At 44.2% G+C, this 19,802-nt stretch overlaps 1 protein-coding gene across 9 annotated transcripts in view; it reads left to right on the top strand.

The window, feature by feature from the left end:
• The window catches only part of LOC105276380, a 213,042-nt gene that overhangs the window by 149,273 nt on the left and 43,967 nt on the right, over positions 1–19,802 (top strand). For all 9 annotated transcript variants that reach the window (XR_003406703.1, XM_026970615.1, XM_026970613.1 and 6 more), the window contains exon 5: positions 3,883–3,993. Coding sequence is in view for 8 of the 9 variants with exons in the window: in XM_026970615.1 (XP_026826416.1) it covers positions 3,883–3,993 (111 nt within the window). In the remaining variant the exon portion in view is untranslated. The remainder of the gene's footprint in view (positions 1–3,882; positions 3,994–19,802) is intronic.

Genomic DNA, 19,802 nt, shown 5'->3' with positions numbered 1-19,802 from the left:
TTTCGCGAAGTACTGGACTTCTGCCAGGCCGGAAGGTCCATCTCGCCGGAAATCACTACCATAATTCAGTGCTCACCACGAAAGAGAGACAGACTCGGGTACGTACCGTGAAAATTCCTCTCCCTCTTGAGAAAGAGAGAAAGAGAGATAGAATCCGCCTTGTGCGCGAATTTGCATAAGGGACGCGCGTGTTTTCCCAGAATCAGAATTCATACTTTTGGCATCGCCTTCGCCCTTTCGCTTTTGCTCGCGAAATGTCGTCTCCGGGAATTTTGCGATCGATGTTTACCGTTGAATGATTTTAATTTGATCACCACATTGATTTCAAGAGGAAGACATACGTTTACTGTCAAACTCGACTCGCGCAGGATCGACGTCGAATTGGTGTCGATGCAAGAACATAGTCCGATTTAATTTATAATTAAATCTCCCTGTTTACTTCCGAGTCGCGGTTAATCGGCGAAATGAACGCGTTGCAGCGCGGTGGCTTCCGTCACCCCGGAAAGGGGGTCGTAGCGCTGCTGCTTGATGGCGTTTCACGAGTCAGTCGGGTCTGATTACACGTCGACGACAGGGCAATACCTTAACCTCCCCTGTCGGAATCCACCCTTCCGTCAGAGGGCCGGCGAGGAGAGAGCAGCAAGGGGGGACGGGCGTTTGCAATTTAACGGAATCTCTGCATATAGAGTGGGTTCATCGCGGCGGCGCTCGGGTCCGCACTTTAAATGACGTCCCGGAAGTCCCCGCGCTAATTCTACGGATCCTCGGACGTGTATATGACCGACCGGCCAACCCTTGCTGAATCCCAGCGCCCTACGCAGAGGGCAGAGGGCCCGGTTATGCGGTGCCAGCGCTCGTTATAATTGCGGATCGCAAAAGCGAGGGCGAGAGCGATAAGAGCGTTTCGCTAAATGGTCGAGAAATATCCGTGGCGCGCGATCGCTCGCGTAATTGATTGATATTTATTCCCGGCTGTGATGTCCCGCGAAATAAATAATTTCTCGCGATCGGATTATTCGGACGAGCACGCGCGATTGACGTTACGTCATGATTATCATGATACACCGCGCGTTTATGACTTATTCATGTATGATATATTTATTCCAGACTTGATGCTGTTACGCGGATGACTCAGTATAATTAAATCGTACGCCGAATAAATGAGCAACAATGACACGATGGAATTCACGTTGCATCGATTACGCCTCATTAGCATTTATTGCGCGAGCGATATCATTAACTGGATCAAATGACAGATCGAAATTGCTTCTCTACATGAGCCATTTATTTTACTGAAGAATTCTTATCAGATTTGGATAGGATTTGGATTGCTCCAAATTTTTCTTCTTTTATATTATAAATTCCTTTTCTTTAATATTATAAATCCCTCTTCTTTCGCTCTTTCAAATGTAAATACAAATTCTGACTTGTGTAGTTCTGTTGCAGCAATGTCCGCAGGCACGAGCGGAAATTAGCGTGACAACGCAGTGATAAATTAAACCGTTGGCACGGTTTAATTGATCACGAGCAAGCTAGATAGCCGTTTCACGGACAGGATTTTACGAGGCGTACGATTCGATTCTGAAAACGAGCGTGTGCGAACGGTGCTTGCTTACGAGGCGTTAATGTTTATTGAAACGCCGCTACGTCCACACCATATGATTTATCGTTGATCCAGGATATTTTTCTCGCATTATGATCCGCGCGCTGCACAAGTTGCTGAATATCGATTATATGTACTCACGCCTGGCTGTAAATCATCGGGAGAGGCCGCAGTTAGACACAGCAACAGTAATCGGATCGATGTGACGTGCACGGGAGAGGAATTTTAATCGCTTAGCTTGCTTCGCGATTTGATAGCCCGCGTATCGCGATCTCATTCAGAACCGTCAGCGGTTCGCCCGCTACATATTTAAAAAGTCTTATCGTTTAGCCAATATCAGGGCACGTTTCGTACATTTCCTTATCGTCCGTAATGCCGACTCGACAGAACAAAGCAGCCAAACATCCGTAGCGCACGAGGGATCTCACGTACCGATCAAGTAACTTGCAACATTTTCCTTCGGTGAAAGAATGACCGCGCGTCACGCGAAAGCCGCGCTACGCTCTTCCGCCACGCAGCTTCATAATTTTTCGAGACGTGACGTGTTCAGAGCAAGGCATGATCCACCCCGTGATTTTCGTTTCTCTCTCGATCATTAATTATCTGGAATTCTTAGGCAAGCGATATAGTAGTAGTAGTGCATAATTATCGTGTAGCATTTAATTATCTTTTAATAATATCATTTACATTTACTTCATACTTTATACTCGCTTAATCTGCACAAAATTTTCTTGGATTCGGCGATGACAGTGAGAATTAATCCTAAGCCTGCCGAAATTTATCTTCCAATTTATTTAAATTAAAATCGCAATATCTGGGACGACAAAAATTTCTTCTAGCTTCGCTCCCGTTTGTAGAAGGAAACGCATTAAATTCCCGCGAGATCCAGGATAACCATTTTCGGAAGCGCGGTCGACGAGAGGACAATCTCTGGTTTGCTCCGTGCGCGAACACTCGCGCGTTAGTGCGGATTTAAAAGTAAGTGGACGGAAGAAGCTTCTCTCTTTTCTATGTGTGCAGAACGAATCGCTGGCGGCAAACAATGGCCGCACCTTGTCGGTGCGACGGTGGTCGAGGGGTCGCAAAGGGCGAATTGCGACTACGTGCCCCCGCATACGAATCCGTCCGACGTGCGCGAGGCGGAATCGGAGGCGGGCGCTCCGACGCCGCGTCGGCGTCGCCTTGAATCTAATAGATCGCCCCCAATACTTATGGTCAAATCGCGACCAACAACCCCCGGGGAGTAATCCGGGCAGGGGTCCGCTCATTACCATTCCGTCCCGACGCGGCGCGACCCCTATAACGGTCGCTGATAATCAGAAATGCCTTACGAACGATGTAAATCAATTCGGGGGTGGTTGCGGCGAAGTCTCTCGCCAAGCTTCTCGTGAAAATTGCTTGAAAGTCTGCTTGCAATGGCTGACTTCGTTATTTGAACAAGTTTCAATTCTGGTCGAGATATTAAATTCAGTGCAAATTTTTATGAAGTTTTTAACGTCTAAATAATTCTTTCGTAATTTTTTGGAAGCATATTCAGTAATTAATTACTCGTTGAGTGGTAGTCTTAAAATTTTAAGCGAGCAGATATAATTGTTTGATGTTCTCACGTATGTGTGAATGTTCTATTTCAAATGCAAATTGAATCAACGTCTAAGTGCACTAATTAAATTCCAAGCCTGTTTATACAGGCACACCAGTTGGTGTCGCATTGCAGTCTCGGTCTTAAACTGAATTCAAATGGAAATTTTGTCGCCGGTCGACTTATCTCGCGGTGATTTCATCGATATCTTTCCCAGCAAACCACAAGCGGACAAGAATCGACCGGACCGACAAGGTTTCTCGCTTTCGGGGATCCGGCTCTCCGATGCGACATCGGCACGGTAATCTCCAAGTATACGGAGGAGAGTGTGATCTCTCCTCAAAGTTTAAGCCCCTCCCCGTTAAGGCTGCTTAAAACTCAAGTAACGGGAATTACATCGGGCATATCCCACCGAAGGTTACGACGGACGGACAGACAGACGGACTTCGAAATTGCGTCGCTCGACGAGAAGTTAATTGGAAATCGGTGTAATGGCGCTTCCAATCGACGCGCGCGTTACACGCAAAGCCGCGCCGTTCGCTCTCGCGTCCAATTTATGCATTTAATTTTGTTCGATCCTCGCACTATTTACGCGCGAAGCGTGATGCGTGCAACACTCGTTTGCACATTCGGCAGTAAATTGAATTCTGCCATCCGACTCTTCGGTGTTTGCGTAACATTTGGTTCTCCGTTGTTGCAGGAGAGTCTGGAGGAGCGCGTGCAAGAGCTGGAGCAAGCGTTGCTGGCGGAACGTCTCGCGGCACAGCGAGACCGAGCGACCATCACAAAGTTGCAGCGGCAGATCAACAAGGTGAGCAGTTACGCGAAATACATTTCCAAGACGATAAATTCGTCCCGGCGAAAGCGGAGAGGCCACATAAAAATATAAAAATCCGACCGACGTTACTCCGCTGCGAAAGCGGTAAACTTCGTCAGATTCCGTCCGTCATCAAGAAAGAAGTCCTCTGGGCTCAGAAGATAAAAGTTATTTATGTAAGCGCAGTAGCAAAGGAAAGTTTTGATGGGAAACGAGCCATGTGCACCAAGACTCAAGTAAAATTGTTTAGCAACAACAATCGGATAGTCGTTAGATGCATTTTTCAGAACACAATTAAAGTACTCAATTTTGACCAACGCGCGCGCGGCATTCATTATAGATACGTAATTATTTCCAGTTTTACAAGCGAGATGAACGCAGAGACACTCGGCTGCGTAAAAAGTTTATATCCCCTTGAGAAGGGCTTCACTTGACGCTTCCTGAAATTTTTCTCCCGTCTCGCACTTCTACCTTCTTCACGTCGCGAGGAGGAAACTACAATGGCGGTAAAGTGCTACCGGCGACCCGGAACGAATCGAGTAGTATTAGCCGATATTAGCCGACCGGATCGAACTTCAGGAACTAGTTTCGGTGGACCATTCGGTCGGTCGGCGAAGCACCTGAAAACTATGGGTCCTCGTCTTGCGTAGGGTCTGGCGATCCGTTAGCTCGGACTCTCCTCCGATCGCTCCGAGGGAGAGACTGCAATTGCGAGGATGTTCCAAGTGTTGGTGGCGACGGTGGGATGTCTGCCGGACCAGACTTTGCACGCGCGGCTGGAGCTGCGCTCTGCGGTGGCATTCGGCGCCGTTCGCCGTATCAGATAACGGCGACCCTCGTAAAGCAGACTCGGACGGTCTGCGGAAACCCTGGACTCCGCGAGATAGAGAATGGAAGAGAGAGAGATAGACAGTATCCCTTTCTCTCTTGGCCGTAATCACGTTTCTCTCCTTTCGTGCAGTTTATTCGCGTTATGTCACTTCCAGCGTGGCTCCTAACGCCGGCGCCGGTAATCGCCATGTCGACTGATTTATCCCTCCGCTCGTCCGTGCCCCCCTCGATAATCCCGCGACACCCGTTGGATCGGTCAATACGTTATTGCTGATTGGCACCGCTGATACAGCCATGAAATCATTATCTGGAATGTCGCGGCTTAATCGTCCGGAATACTGCGGAGATTATCGATACGCGCGTAGATTACGCGTGTAATGGAATCCTTATGAACGACGAGATTTGAATATTAATAACCGGCCTGATTCGCAAAAGCGAATATGAAAATTTATTTGTCACGGATAATGTTCAGCGCGGGAGCACGGAAATTCTGCGAACGGCGGCATTTAAATATCTGAAACCGAATCGCGACACGCGAACCTCTTTCTCCCCGGAGTCGGAAATAATTTCATGCTAAAAGGATTACCGTACATAGCAGCGGTAATTCCGTCGCCGCGAGTAGCAAAGCTCGTGGCGTATCCGCGGCCGGACAAACGACAAACGGAAGAGATCCGCGTTTCATCGCGATATTTTATTATCGTGCGTACCGCGGCCGGGATACACTTATATTATATATCGCGCTTCATTTCCCGCCACGCAATTTCCGGCATAAAGCGCCATTGCCCCGCGATTACCTCGATGTTTCCACCGAGATGAAAAGAAGATCGCGTGCGGCGCGTGCACGCCGTAATATTCTGAGCTCGTCTGCGCCTGTTTCAATCCACTTCTCGTTGCCAGGAGAGTGGAGTGAAAGAACACCTCGAAACATCTCAAAACTTAAAAAAAAATCTTTATCGTCATCATAAGGCGAACCTTCCGAACGAAACGAGAGCGATAGGGCCGCGGCGTGCTTTGACGTGCCATTTTCCACGTCCCTTTTCCAGACCTTAAATATCGCGATAAAATATCGCGACAAAAACAAGCGCGGGCGGACAAGAGGGTAGCAACCCCCTTCGCTCAGTTCGCCGGCGTAATCTCGCGTGATTTACGCGCTTTTCGCGAATGGATTTCTGCAAGTGTCCAAATTATTTATCGCGCATCGTGCGACTATAAGTCGAAGTTGAAGGACTTCCCCCCTCGTCAATTTTCGCCGAATCATCCCTCTCGCTTTTGCCGGGTCACGAACGCCTCTTTCCGCACGTCTGATCGAGGGTGGAGCGAAAAAGATGCTTACGATTCTGTTTGGTTCCTTCGTCGCTTCGTACACATGTGATAAACATTGCATACAGGGTGGGGCAATAACTATTACCACCTTAAATATCTTCTAATTTATAAGGTCCAGAGGAAAATTTGTGTAATCAAAATTATACGGTACGAAGGGGGCTAACATATGGCGATAATAATTTTTGTCCTGGTGGAGGCGCTTCGAAGATATCAAGGTCACCTTCATTTTTTTAATAGGTTCGGTATGTTTTTTTTCCATAATTTTATAGAGGAGCTTAAAACAAGTACGGAACTCATGACACAAAATTATTGAACAAGAATAAATGTAAATGAAAACGATAAAAAATACATTTTTTTAAATGAAACTATGTTATTTTATTACGTGACGTTTTATCTCTTATTTTCTTATTAATGTTTATAAAAGGTGTTCGAAGTGATGGCCATTACTATCAATACAACACTGGATTCTTCTGATCACTGATTGGCTTGCTCTTCTAATAACGTCGGGAGCTATTGACGCACAGGCTTCAATGATCCATTGTCGCATGATTTGAGGTGTAGACCATGTCTTTTAGGATTCCCCATAAAAAGAAATCCAGTGGTGTCAAGTCTGGTGAACGAGCTGGCCACCCTACAGGACCTCCACGTCCAATTCAGCGATTTGCAAATTTTTCATTAAGTTTATTTCTCGCAACTAAAGAAAAATGAGCAGGGCATCCATCATGCTGGTACCAGATTGTTCGTCGTGTGATTAAAGGCAGGTCTTCTAATAAATAAACCAAGTTATGCTCTAGGAAATTGGCGTAGCTGTTGCCATGTAGATGTCCGTCGATAAAATAAGGACCAATAATTTTGTTATCTATGATACCACACCATACATTCAAAGACCATTGTCTCTGGTGTTCAATCTGCCGCAGCCAATGAGGATTTTCCACTGAACAAAAATGCATATTATGTAAATTAACATTCCCGTGATTAGTAAATGTTGCCTCATCAGTAAATAACACTGTATCAAAAGATGAGTCATTGATTCGAATCTGTTGTTGAGCCCATTGGCAAAATTCAACACGATTTACAAAGTCCATTCCATGTAATGCTTGGTGAAGGCTGAGGTGATATGGATGGAATTTGTTAATGATGCAAGATGCGGAGTACGCTCCTCCGATTAATACCAGATTCTCGTTCAATTTGTCGCGAACTAATGTGCGGATTTTGAGCCACCATTGTGAGAACTCTAATTTCATTCCCTTCATTAGTTTTTCGCTTTTCACGCTCACTTTTACGTGTATTTAAGCTACCGGTTTGTCTAAGTTTATCACACACATTTTTAAATGTTCGACGCGAAGGCTGAGTGCGATTAGGATATCGTTCAGCGTATAAATTTTGCGCTCTCACTGAATTTTTTTGACATTCTCCATAAATGAGATCATTCTCCATCATGTCGACTTGTTCTTCAAATGAATACATCTTGCACGATTGACTTATCTATCGATACTACTTTTTATGTTTATCTTATCCTGTGAACTTATTAAGATGGCCTTCAAAGGGTCTTTGTTTTCATTGAAATAAGTTTACGTCACTATTTATTTTCATCGATGTATCCGTTTGAAGAACAAGTTGATCCTCATTTATGAGGAATGTCAAAATCAAAACATTCCGACAAAACATACTAATAAAGCGTCATTTCGTACATCTTTTAAACGTAAATTTAATTTAATATAAAAATGTATTTTTTATCGTTTTCATTTACATTTAATCTTGTTCAATAATTTTGTGTCATGAGTTCCGTACTTGTTTTAAGCTCCTCTATAAAATTATGGAAAAAAACATACCGAACCTATTAAAAAAATGAAGGTGACCTTGATATCTTCGAAGCGCCTCCACCAGGACAAAAATTATTATCGCCATATGTTAGCCCCCTTCGTACCGTATAATTTTGATTACATAAATTTTCCTCTGGACCTTATAAATTCGAAAATATTTAAGGTGGTAACAGTTATTGCTCCACCCTGTATAATTAAATAATAAAAGCATATCAGTAGCGTTTCTTACGAATCGCGTGTGATTTTTGCAGACTTTTAACTACAGTGCTATATGCACTTATCGTGGGAAAGAGCGTGCTGCAAATTGTATTTGAATTACGACCATCAATTTATACCATCAATATCATGTCCAATAATCGGGGAAGCTTGTTACATTCACGCTAGTTGCGACAGACGAAGTCCGATCCACCGCGGGGTAACAATTAAATAATCAACCGTCAATTATTCATTAATATTTGCCGTACCACGTGAAATATTTTTCGCCGTGAATTTCCGCGCGGCGCGGTTAGTGTCGTGGGAACCGCACGCTGATGTCGGAGCACAGATAAAATTAATTACGTCGCGTGAGAGAACGGATACACTTTTTTTTAACTCTTTCCCCTCTCTCTCTTCATCTTTTTTTCCTTGGGACGCAACAGCTAATTATTCACCGGGCAAACGTATAAGTAATCCGTGCAGGACACTACCGCCGGCGCATCTCCGCAAATCCACTTAATACTTTTCCAGTCACGAACGTCGTCGGCGGTACGTAAGCCGCGATAAATTTCAGGCACGCCGTGGGAGGATTAAATCTACGTAATTTCTGCCGAAATTAAGCGCGGCGATCCGCGGGATTTAGGAAAAATCAACCCGCCTCTCGAGCCGATCGCGGTCGAGCTCTTTATCGCTCCGCTTCCTTTATCGGCCATTGTCTTTGTGGACTTTATTTAGCCTGGCATTTTTCCGCACGTGTAATTTAGATGGGGTACAGCCGCGGATCTCATTAATTGTGCGGATCGTTACGTACGCCGGTTAGATCATATTTACAGGCGATATAATGATTTCACGTTCGTTATTAGTAAGAGTTCGGCAAGACTCATTATGCGTAGCGAATAATTACAGTTCATGTGGCGCGGGTAAAAGCGCGCGTAATGGGATGCATTCGGCGAGCGGATCGGGAAACCGGAATGACTTCCTGTCTGTCGTGATTTAATTATACGTCCGCCTGCGAATGGCCAAACACGTATTCGCAATATTCATTCTCATTAGGAACCCCGATTACGCGAGAAGGCAGAAAACTGAAAGATTATTGTTGCAACGAAGAACTTATGAAAAAAAAACATTGCGAAACTTGCAAAATATTACTGAATGTCGCGATAGCATATTGACGAAGAGGCTCTGGCGATAAAATAATTTATTAAATTTGTAATTGATACCTCGCGATGTACTCGATGCATCCCCGATATTCGCACCGTTATTACATCATCTGCCATTTTGCCACGGACAAGATATTGTATTTACAAAACTCCGGGGACGAAAATCTAATACTCTCCGGAAAATGTGTCCGCGAGGGTACTGGTAGCGGATGAGAAGAAGGGGGTTCTTTGGGGTTCTTCGACGGAGGAGTTGACGGCGGAACGGAGAAACCACCCCACTTCGAGTAAATTACATTCCCGGCAAGCCGTATCGGATTATCCTCACGCCGTGGCGAGGATTCGTCTAGACCGTAGGAACTTCGCCATATCGCTGTTCTCGCGCGCGAGGATAGGAAAGTTTAAAATCTCTCATGCCGCCTCTTTCTCGTCTCCGACGCGCTTCATCGTCGTCTGGTAAGGCCAAGAGCGAGCGAGGTGTCCCACGTGAAGGCAATCCCGCGCCTATTCTCGGACGAGCCGATAGAATTTCAGCCCGTGTCGCGACAGACAGCTCACGAACTTTATCTCGCCGGGCGACTTCATCGATCGGCGACGAATGACGACCACGTGCAAAGTATCACCGAGTCAATCGCGCGTCTGGTTTTCCTCCTTTCAGACATTTTTGCCGTAATTCTTCTCATCTTTAATTGGTTTGATATTAATTTCGCGATCGGCCGACTGACTTCAATTACATCGATTACAATCAATTGTCAGAACATTTCTTCGCGATTGCAACGTTCTTAGTAGAGATTCTTTGTTCACTTCTCAATTCCGGCCGACGCACAGTGGGGAATTTTCGCTGAAACGTGGCCATAAATCGAGGAATCATCAGATTTGCACAAAACTTGGTAGACTTATGTTTTCGAGGTTGCTGATCACGAATCCAATATGTAAATTTGCAAAAACAAAATGGCGGTCTTAATATAGTGTAGCGAACCATGAAATACTCATCAATATCGATATCAATGAATGTTTGGGGTTGCCGATTACGAATCAGATTTGAGAATGTCTGGAAAAATAATGTTAGACTTAATAATGGTGCAGGGTAGAGTTTATTTTTATAAGTTTAAAAAAAAAAACAAACAAATACAAAATATTTTATACAAAAATTTCATGGTACAAATGTCTCTATTTAATGACATCATTAAACATTTTTTAAAACAATTGTTTCAAAAATTTATGTAAACAATTGTTTTTAAAAAATTTTATTAACTTCATTAAATACGGGCGTTTTTACCATGAAACTTTTGTATAAAACATTTTTTGATATTTCGAATACTTTTCGAGATATATCGAGAAAAGTAATAAGGTGGTTGTAATAACCTTATAACAAGAGTAGCAGATAGTAGCAGCTAATTATTGTGAATTTTAGTTGCTAATAGTATAGACTACAAGATGAAAAAGAAAAGAACCCGGGATTTAGCGGGATCTGCAACTAAAGTCTACACGAAGTAAATATTAATTTAGGAAAATATCAACTTTGTCGGACTATCGTTATGTGTCGTAAAACAAACACGACGAGCGTTATTTCAAAAATGTAAATAAGAAAAATCTTCTACAATCCTCCAGGAAGAGCATCCATTATGCAGAACTTGATTATCACTTTTATTTACAAAGTTATTAACACTCAAAGTTCAATGAAAATATTCACGCAATGCGTGAGAAACGTGTGTCGCCCATAAAGGCCTACTTTCAACTGACATACCTGCTCGACTTAAAATAGTAGGGGACTAAGGGCAACGAGATTCTATCCAGGAAACAGTCCTTTATCGATTCTCAAGGACAATAGACCCTAACTCGAAACTTCATTTTTCGATTTTTGGCCAGCTTTTTAACAAAATTCCCCACTGTGCGATGTTTGCTGACGTCACCACGATGGCTCGCTAAAGGGCGATAATTCGCGCGTTCTGTCACGACAAAAAGCAGAAATTAGTCCTCCCCCGGGGAGACCGCCCTCGTTAAGACCGCGCTTATTGCGACGTAATAAGCATCGTTCTCCTCCCGAAACCGGACGGAATTATTACTGCGGTCGTTTTTCAGCGCTCAAAAGTAAGATAAAACTGCGTTGCGCGCTTTTTGGCGCGTTTCCCTCGTCGACTCATCACCGAGCGACGCAAAAAGCATTTCTGGGGTGGGCTAATAGCGCGCGAAAGCGAATTTAAACGAGACGACGACGACAATGTCCTCACGAGGGGTTGCACGTGCAGAATTCGCGGTCGGAGAACGCAAACGATGCGACGTCGCTCGAGCGCGTTGCACCAACATTGCACATTGTTTATGCACCGAGAGCTTTTCTCGGCCGTAACAATAATCGTCGAGAACATCCCGTGATAGTCGCAATGATTCTCGACTGTGCTTCGAGTAGTTCGCACGTAAATGCCACACTTTGCAGTGTACTTTTGGAGATTTTTTCGCGACTCGGAGAGAGAATAATGGAAATACGAGCGTCGATGTTGAAATCACTTGCGAATATGCGCATTTCAATTAACGTTCATTAACATTTAACTCGAACGTATTTTTAAATTAAAATATGCTTGCCTCTTTCCACGTGGAAACGCCTTGGGCGCAATTGTGATTGAGATTTATGCATTTCATGATTTCGGTTCCGTTTTTTAAACGTTCCTTAATCATCCGGTGGAACTTCATTTCCGAGAGATTTAGGAGACTTCGTTAGCATGATGATTTAATCGAGGAGCTCTCTTTTTCTCTTTCTCTCGTGATCCTGTTTGATCGCCTGCCTGCATAAATAACGAAAACGTCCGCGTGAATCACGGATCTTCTAATCAGTATCAGTTAGCTGCGCCATTAGGCGAATTAATGATGCGCTCGCTTCACTCGTTATCATAACGGGAGACTTAGGAGTCGACCTCCGCTTATCTCTGCGATGCGGCCGCTTGTTTCATCGCGAGGAGCCTAATCGCCGGATTCCTCATGCGACATGATCGGCGAACTCGTGGAAATCACGAAATTACACTTAACGCGCGAACATTACGCTCGAATGTAACGAGTATTACCGCGTTAACGTCAAATCGAAGAGACGTTAGCGCCTCGTTCAGATCAGAATTTCTTGTTCGCTCCGACACGTCCGAGAGCATTAATTGAGTCGTAAACTCAATATGGAGAAAAAACCGACACTCTTCAGCAATCTCGCTATCAATGATTCGGTGATGTTTATTCGGATTTGTAACTGTTTATTAAAATTGAAATTTATTTTAATTCCGAAAAGCTCGCTTCTTTGCGGATGTGCGGAGACGCGATTACGCGAATGCTCGGAATTGCAGATGCTCTTACATAGAGAGCCGGCCGTACAAATATCGTTGAGAAACCGCGAAGATCTGCTGCTTCAGAAGCAACAAAGGGAATGCCCGTAAACGATCCTGCCTCAACGTCGTCGTCGTCGTCGACGACAACGACGACGGCGGCGGCGGCGACTGAGAACAGACGCCGCAATGCACTTCACGTAGAAACGTGATTCCTAGACACCGCGGCATGCAAAACAGCGCAATAAGCAGGCAATAACCGAGAGCCTTTTATACCGGCGTGACAGCGCGCTGGCTGCAACTCACGCCGCTTGTCTCCCCTCTTTCATGTTGTTTCAGAGGAAGGTCCGCGGGAGGAATGGACTTAAAAGTTATTTTGCATATGAATGCATTCCAGGTTCCACTTCCTGAAATTGCACCGCGTCATCTTGTCCGATTATATTGCAATATCCCACTTCGCGGACGAGAAAGGATTTGCTGCGAGGACCGTGATACATAAACGCGATACGTGTTGATTAATTAGTGTACCAGAAGGAACGTAACAAAGAATCGAAAAATATTTTTTATTGTTATGAGAAATTCGAGGGAAATCATTTCTTCCATGTCAAACTGGTGTTAATTAAGTGTAATCGACAATTCTTCCTGGTTATTATTATTGTAATAGAAATTCTTATTAATTGTCGTTTCTCTCAAAGATGACGGTAAGTTACACAAAACTGCATCGCGATCCGCAACCCGGCCGAATAAAAAATTACGCAAATCCAGCGCGATCGCATCGTTATCTTTTCCGTGGTGCTCGCTGTAAGTTCAGATTTCGATTCGTGGCTGAATGGACTCCCCTCGGCAGTTGGACGTTCTTAAATATCGATATGCTCAGCGAAGCATCGAGGCCTGCAATCGGAAACGGTTCCAAAACTTTCCTGCCGTTCGCGGCGGTGCCTTCTATTAAGCTAACCGGTCGACGCGACGGGGATGGCGGCCGCCATCTGAGGGTGGGTTTCAAGGCGCTCCCGCCGATTTGTCCGCCGTCTCCTCCACTTCGATATCTGGCGCCGGGCAAACGAACGTCCCGCCCTGCGACCTTAAGGTCGCTGCCAGAGAAAGGCAGCCGCAAGGGTCGAACAAGAATATCACGTTTCCGTTACGACGCCCCTGTTTGATCAGGACTTCTCCCGGATCCGGATCTCGAAATGCACGTTTCGGTGTATTAACAAACAATTCGTGCGCTCGGATTACGCGAGGTATCGCGCCGTTCGTCGTCCTGCGACGTTTTGCCTCATCGGAGCATCAAGATGGTCAGTCTATCGAAATGAAGGAACAGAACAAATGTTGTTTTATTTATTTTATATTTCTTAATTACATGGAATTTTTTGTGATTCCAAATAGCGCTGTAAATCTAAATTGTTGTGCTGTTGGAAATGTATGTCTATCATTTTCTAGCATTTTCTGGCATACCGGTGTTTGCAGGTTTAGAACAATCCCGGGAAAATGCTCTATTCAAGTGATTGCGGTTGTTAGAGTAACGAAGTTATTTTATCGAGATGGCTGTAATTGAAACTATAAATTCCACGAAATTGTTAGAATTGAAACCGAACTATTTCGACAGTCGAGGACTCTTTCGACATTATTGAAACCGATATTGATTGAGCAGGCGGGGAGTGCAGGATGCTACGTTTTTCACGTCAAACTTTGATGTAGTGAATATAGACGGGACAAAGTTTCCATTGCAACGCAATTTTATGGAATCCTCGTTCAGGTGTCTATATGTGACAACCTTGTAACAACTCGATGTAGCGAAATTTTGGAACTAACTCGATTTTAGGCACTGATGCAGCTCGGAGCAACAAAGCTTCAGCGCTTTGATCGCAAAAGACAATTTCTGCTTAATCGAGCGTTGACACACTGAATGTAAATCAATCTGTTTCTTTTTAAATCCGAACGAATTTTCATAACGAGTTACGCAAATTTAGCTGAGATTTATTCACAAATTTAGAATCATCGGAAAAATGTTGAAAAATGTTCCTCATTGTACGTGATACCGTAAATTCCATTCGCGGACGAAACTTTGCAGAATAACTTTCTGCACGCTCGAAATAACTCGCGCTCCGTATCTCGAGCGGGATCCAAACTGCTGTGACGCCTCCAGGCGTAAAATACATATCTAAAGACGCACACGCGGCACCTTTAAGTGCGAAATCACTATCGCGGCTCCGGCCTGTCGAAAATCCACGGCGTAAACACCGTACAGAAGTGGGTCGTGCCGAAGGAACGAACGTAGGCCACGGTTATCCGGGAGGCCAGATCACTTTTAAAGCGACTTTACGGCCGCGCTGGAAATTCGGCTCTCGATGGTCCTTTTACGAGACGATATCCTGGCGGGATGAACTCGGAAACGATACCGAGGGATAGAAAGAGAGGATTTCTCGCGCGCACGAAGGGGAAGATATAAACCGCATATATATAACCATTCATGCGGCATAGAAATCTGTCGTATTCGCGGCGTATGTCTTCTCTCTCTCTCTCTCTTTCTATTTTTCCAGTATTTTTTTATTATAAACCAAATTATCGACTTTTCTTGGCCATTGGTTTGCGTAAACTTCTCTTCCGCTCGTGATCGACTTTTCTTTCAAAGGCAACGATATTTGCCTTCTTTCTCTCTCTCTCTCTCTCTTCCTCGCGAGTTGCCTGGAGCGCCAGACGCTAAAGTCTGCTTTGCTGAAAAAGATATCCGAGCTGCCTTAACTTCGCGTGAAGAATGGAGAACGAAAAGCGAGGGCAACATCCTTCACGGCGAGAAGTATCTTCCGCGGAAGTACAAGTGTGCTTCTTCAAGAGGCGAAAGAGGAGGAAAAGGAGAGAAAGAGAGAGATTTTCGCGCTCGAGTGAGGTGGGTGTACGTGTTTCTCGAACTTCCGCAGTTCGAGGCATTTATTTAATCTTGGAGGATCCCGCCGCGCGGATATACGAGAGAATAAAGCGAAATAGATAGCAGGATAAATGGACGCAAGTGCGGCGCAAGTCCGAGTACGGTTACTTTAATCGAATTTTAAATCACGCTTTCGCTTTCGTGAGTTTCCTCTGAACTCTTGTAGGCCGAGAGATCTTACGTTCACGCGGCAGTACTAACTTTAGTAGTTCACTAACGCCGTTCTCGCTCTCTCGTATCCGTATTTTCATAATAAGATAACGAAATCCCTGACTATTTAGTGGTACCCCGGTATCCCTCACCGCCACCCCTTTGGACACTCGTCGGTAATATGCTAGGGGTTAATAAACGGGAAATTAATTCTCGGGGTTACGGGAGTTTCGCGATTCAGAGAGCGCCGGCTGCCGGGGGGGTGCACCCGGCCCAGATATAAACCTAATTAATCCCTGGCCTTACGTCTCTCTCGCGCGCGCGTTATGGGGGCGGAAGGTCGTCGGGTAACTGCGGCACGGGCTCTTGCGGAATAAGCGCATTATTACGACACGCCGTTACGCGCCCGGCGAACGAGTATCGCCCGACGAGAGCAGCGGTACCCCACATGGTCATGGTGCAGGCCGACGTTGAGGGGGCCCATGTGCTTGCGTTTCGCACAAGTGTGTGAGAGTCAACCCTCCGCGAGAGTGCCGGAGATAAACTTAATTGAATGGCGCGGTCCCCGACGCGAATTGCCGTTTCTCTTCTTCATCGTTCGCGTCTCCCCGCGCCGAAATCGCGGAAACGCACCCCCTGTCGTGCTCCCTGCCGTTGGCCGGCGCGATGCGTCCGGCGATTGCAAAAAAGTACAGGAAAAGTTGGACGCCGGAAAGACGAACGACGGTACCGGCCAAAAATCCAAGGAAGCGTGAAATGTGCCGCGAAAAACGCTTTTACTTACAAGCAACACTACCCAAGTGCCACACGCCGATTTTGATAAGCTTTGAATATGTTGTTGTCTAGGTCAAAATATGAGACACGTATTTTTTTTATACGGGCCCGTATCGCTATTAAGGGGGTGAAACACCCTCTTGAAAAAGATCGGTTTTTATATTTCTTAGCGAATACCGTGGAAACAATAAAAAATATAAAAAAAGTTTCAAGTAAAAGTTTTATGGCTTCTAATGTATTGGGTTGGCAAATAAGTTGGTTCGGTTTTTTAAGGTGGAATAAAATACAATTTTTTTATACACAAAATAAATTTTAATCAATTATATATTGACCATTGTTATTGATGACTTCTTGCCATCTTTCCACCAACTTCATTATGCCGCGTTCGTAAAACATCTGAGGCTTATCGGCGAAAAACCAATCCAGGTGTCTTTTGACGTTCTCTTCATCCTTGAAGAATTTTCCGTTCAAAGAGTTCTGCAACGACCGGAATAAATGATAATCGGAAGGGGCCAGGTCCGGTGAATACGCAGGATGAGGCAAAACATCCCAGCCAAGACTGAGTAATTTGTTCCGAGTTGTCAATGATGTGTGAGGTCTGGCGTTATCGTGGTGGAAGACAACACCTTTTCGATTATCAATTCTGGACGTTTTTTGCGGAGTGCTTGGTCCAATTTTGTTAACTGCGAGCAGTATGTGGTTGAATCAATCGTTTTGCTTGACGGTAACAGCTCGTAGTAAATGACACCTTTGAAATCCCACCATACGGAGAGCATGATCTTCTTCGGATGCAATCCTGCCTTCCAGGTTGTTTGTGGTGGCTCGCTGCTGTGTCCCCATGATCTTTTCCGCGTTACATTCTCATAGACGACCCATTTTTCATCTCCTGTCACTAACCGCTTCAAAAATGGATCGTTTTCTTGACGTTTCCGCAGCAAATCGCAGATGGATATGCGAGTGGCCAAGTTGGCCTCGGTTAATTCATGCGGCACCCACACATTGAGCCGAGAAACGTATCCCAGTTGGCGCAAATTGTTTTCTACGCTTGTATGAGACATATTAAGTACTGTAGCAATCTCTCGCACCGATTGGGATGGATTTTTATCGATGATAGCTTTGACATTACTTGAATCAATCTTGATCGGGCGACCGGAGCGAGGCGCATCATTGACGTCAAAATCTCCAGAACGGAATTTGGCGAACCACTTTTGACATACGCGTTCTGTTAAGGCATCATCTCCATAAACACGGCATATCTTTTTATGAGCCTTTGCAGCTCGTTTGCTCTTCTTGAAATAATAGAGCAAAATATGACGATAATGCACGTTATTTCCTTCCATTTTTACAGCTACGCAGCACACACAATATTGATGTTAGTCAAACCTAAATTTACAAAAAGGTTATGTGAAACATGTACTTTCAAATGCACTCTGAAGTTGCGCGATAGTGTCGAGAAAAACAAGAGTGAATTGGAAAGAAGTTGCACCGAAGCAAAAACCGAACGAACTTATTTGCCAACCTAATACTTCATAACAGTGCAATTAGATTTTTCGAAAATGTCATATTTTTCGAAATCCCTCCCCCCCTGAATTTTTCAAAAATTTTTAAATTTATCTTTCAATAAAACTTAAAGCATATTTAATGTCAAATTCAACCATACATGATAAAGTCATATTCTGAAAACGCATTTTTCAAAAAAAGCTAAAAGTACCTCTATATCGCTATATACGCGCCCCACCTGTATTTGCGTTTTTAATACGCTAGTTACTTTTGGCGACAGTTTTTCGCAATCTCACAGAGATAACAATGAAGTCGGGAGATTACTTTTAATAAACAAAATAAGTTAGGTTCTCACTCTCTGCCGGACCCAGAAATGGTCAACGTGAAACTGGCAAGAAATTTTCACTTTTTTAAAAACTTTCAATATTTAAAAATTTTTTTTAAATATGGTTTTATCCGTAACTCCTGACTCCTGCAACGCCGCCAGCTGCTTTCTCACCTCCCGCATACGGGTCCTCTGCTTTACCTAAAAAATTTAAAAATATTGAAAAAGAAACATTTTTTTATATTTTTTATTGTTTCCACGGTATTCGCTAAGAAATATAAAAACCGATTTTTTTCAAGAGGGTGTTTCACCCCCTTAATAGCGATACGGGCCCGTATAAAAAAATACGTGTCTCATATTTTGACCTAGACAACAACATATTTAAAGCTTATCAAAATCGGCGTGTGGCACTTGGGTAGTGTTGCTTGCTAGTTGATGCTCGATAAATCTCGAGAGGTAGAAGGGTACCAGAGACACCGTTGTCTCGATCTGCACGATACACAAGAAATTATGACATGAATGTAATTTTTATACGTGAAAAAAATAATATTTATCATTTAAATTAATTATTAATTTATCTGATTTTGATTAATTATTATTTATTAATTATTAGATTAACATCAACGACAAACTTTCTCAAAATTCGAATAAATTGAAGAAGTTTTTTAAATTATTAAAAATGATCAACTATCAATTTTCAATGAGCAGTAAATAACAGAAGCTGCACATTTGATTGAATCGTGCTTGGAATTTTGGATACGACTTGTCCTGTTGCAGATTATCATTTTCTCCGATGATCCGTAGCATCGGATTGTTATTACCTCAATATTGCATTAGTCTGATATCGATAATGCTGTCGTACGCAAGGTTCGACGGACCTACACAGCAAGTTGCTGTGTACGACGAGAGGAAGCACAGATCTAATGGCGAACGACGGCTGAGCGAATCGACAATCGTAACAATAAGCGCACGAAAATGTATCGGGTGGCCGTAAGGGTCGCGCGTGAAGATTGTCAATGCGCGTATATGGCTGCGTGGCGCCGTCGCGACGCCACGGGCTCTTCCACCCCCTGGGAGGGATGTCGAGGGAAGACGACACGTCGATATTAACCCGTAGCCTTCGGCGGTGGCAAAAACGGGACGCTCGTTCGAAGTCGCGGGAGCTGTGTCGATAAAACGAAAACGCGAAACGAACGCAGTTTGTCGGGCGCCACAATGTATTCGGTGGCTGCGAAGATCCTTAATGTGTCGCATCGATGTGCCTTTTGTCGTGATGCAGCTTCTCGGCTCGGTAAAAAGGATGTTTGGATAAAAGAGAGGAATAACAGAAATGGGAGCCGGATAGAGTGGTGCTCTTACTCTGTATGCTTTCAATGAATTTGATATGGCATGAAAGAGGGTAACATATTATCATAATCGTGCTTTTAAAAGTGAATGAAAGTTTGATATTCCCCTCTGCTTAAGGAATATGTTTTTTAGAATCTATACAATCATGAA

Source organism: Ooceraea biroi, chromosome 6, assembly GCF_003672135.1.
Source record: "Ooceraea biroi isolate clonal line C1 chromosome 6, Obir_v5.4, whole genome shotgun sequence".
Taxonomy (NCBI): domain Eukaryota; kingdom Metazoa; phylum Arthropoda; class Insecta; order Hymenoptera; family Formicidae; genus Ooceraea; species Ooceraea biroi.
The sequence above is the reverse complement of the archived record's forward strand: the minus strand, read 5'-3'. Positions and strand labels throughout refer to the sequence as shown.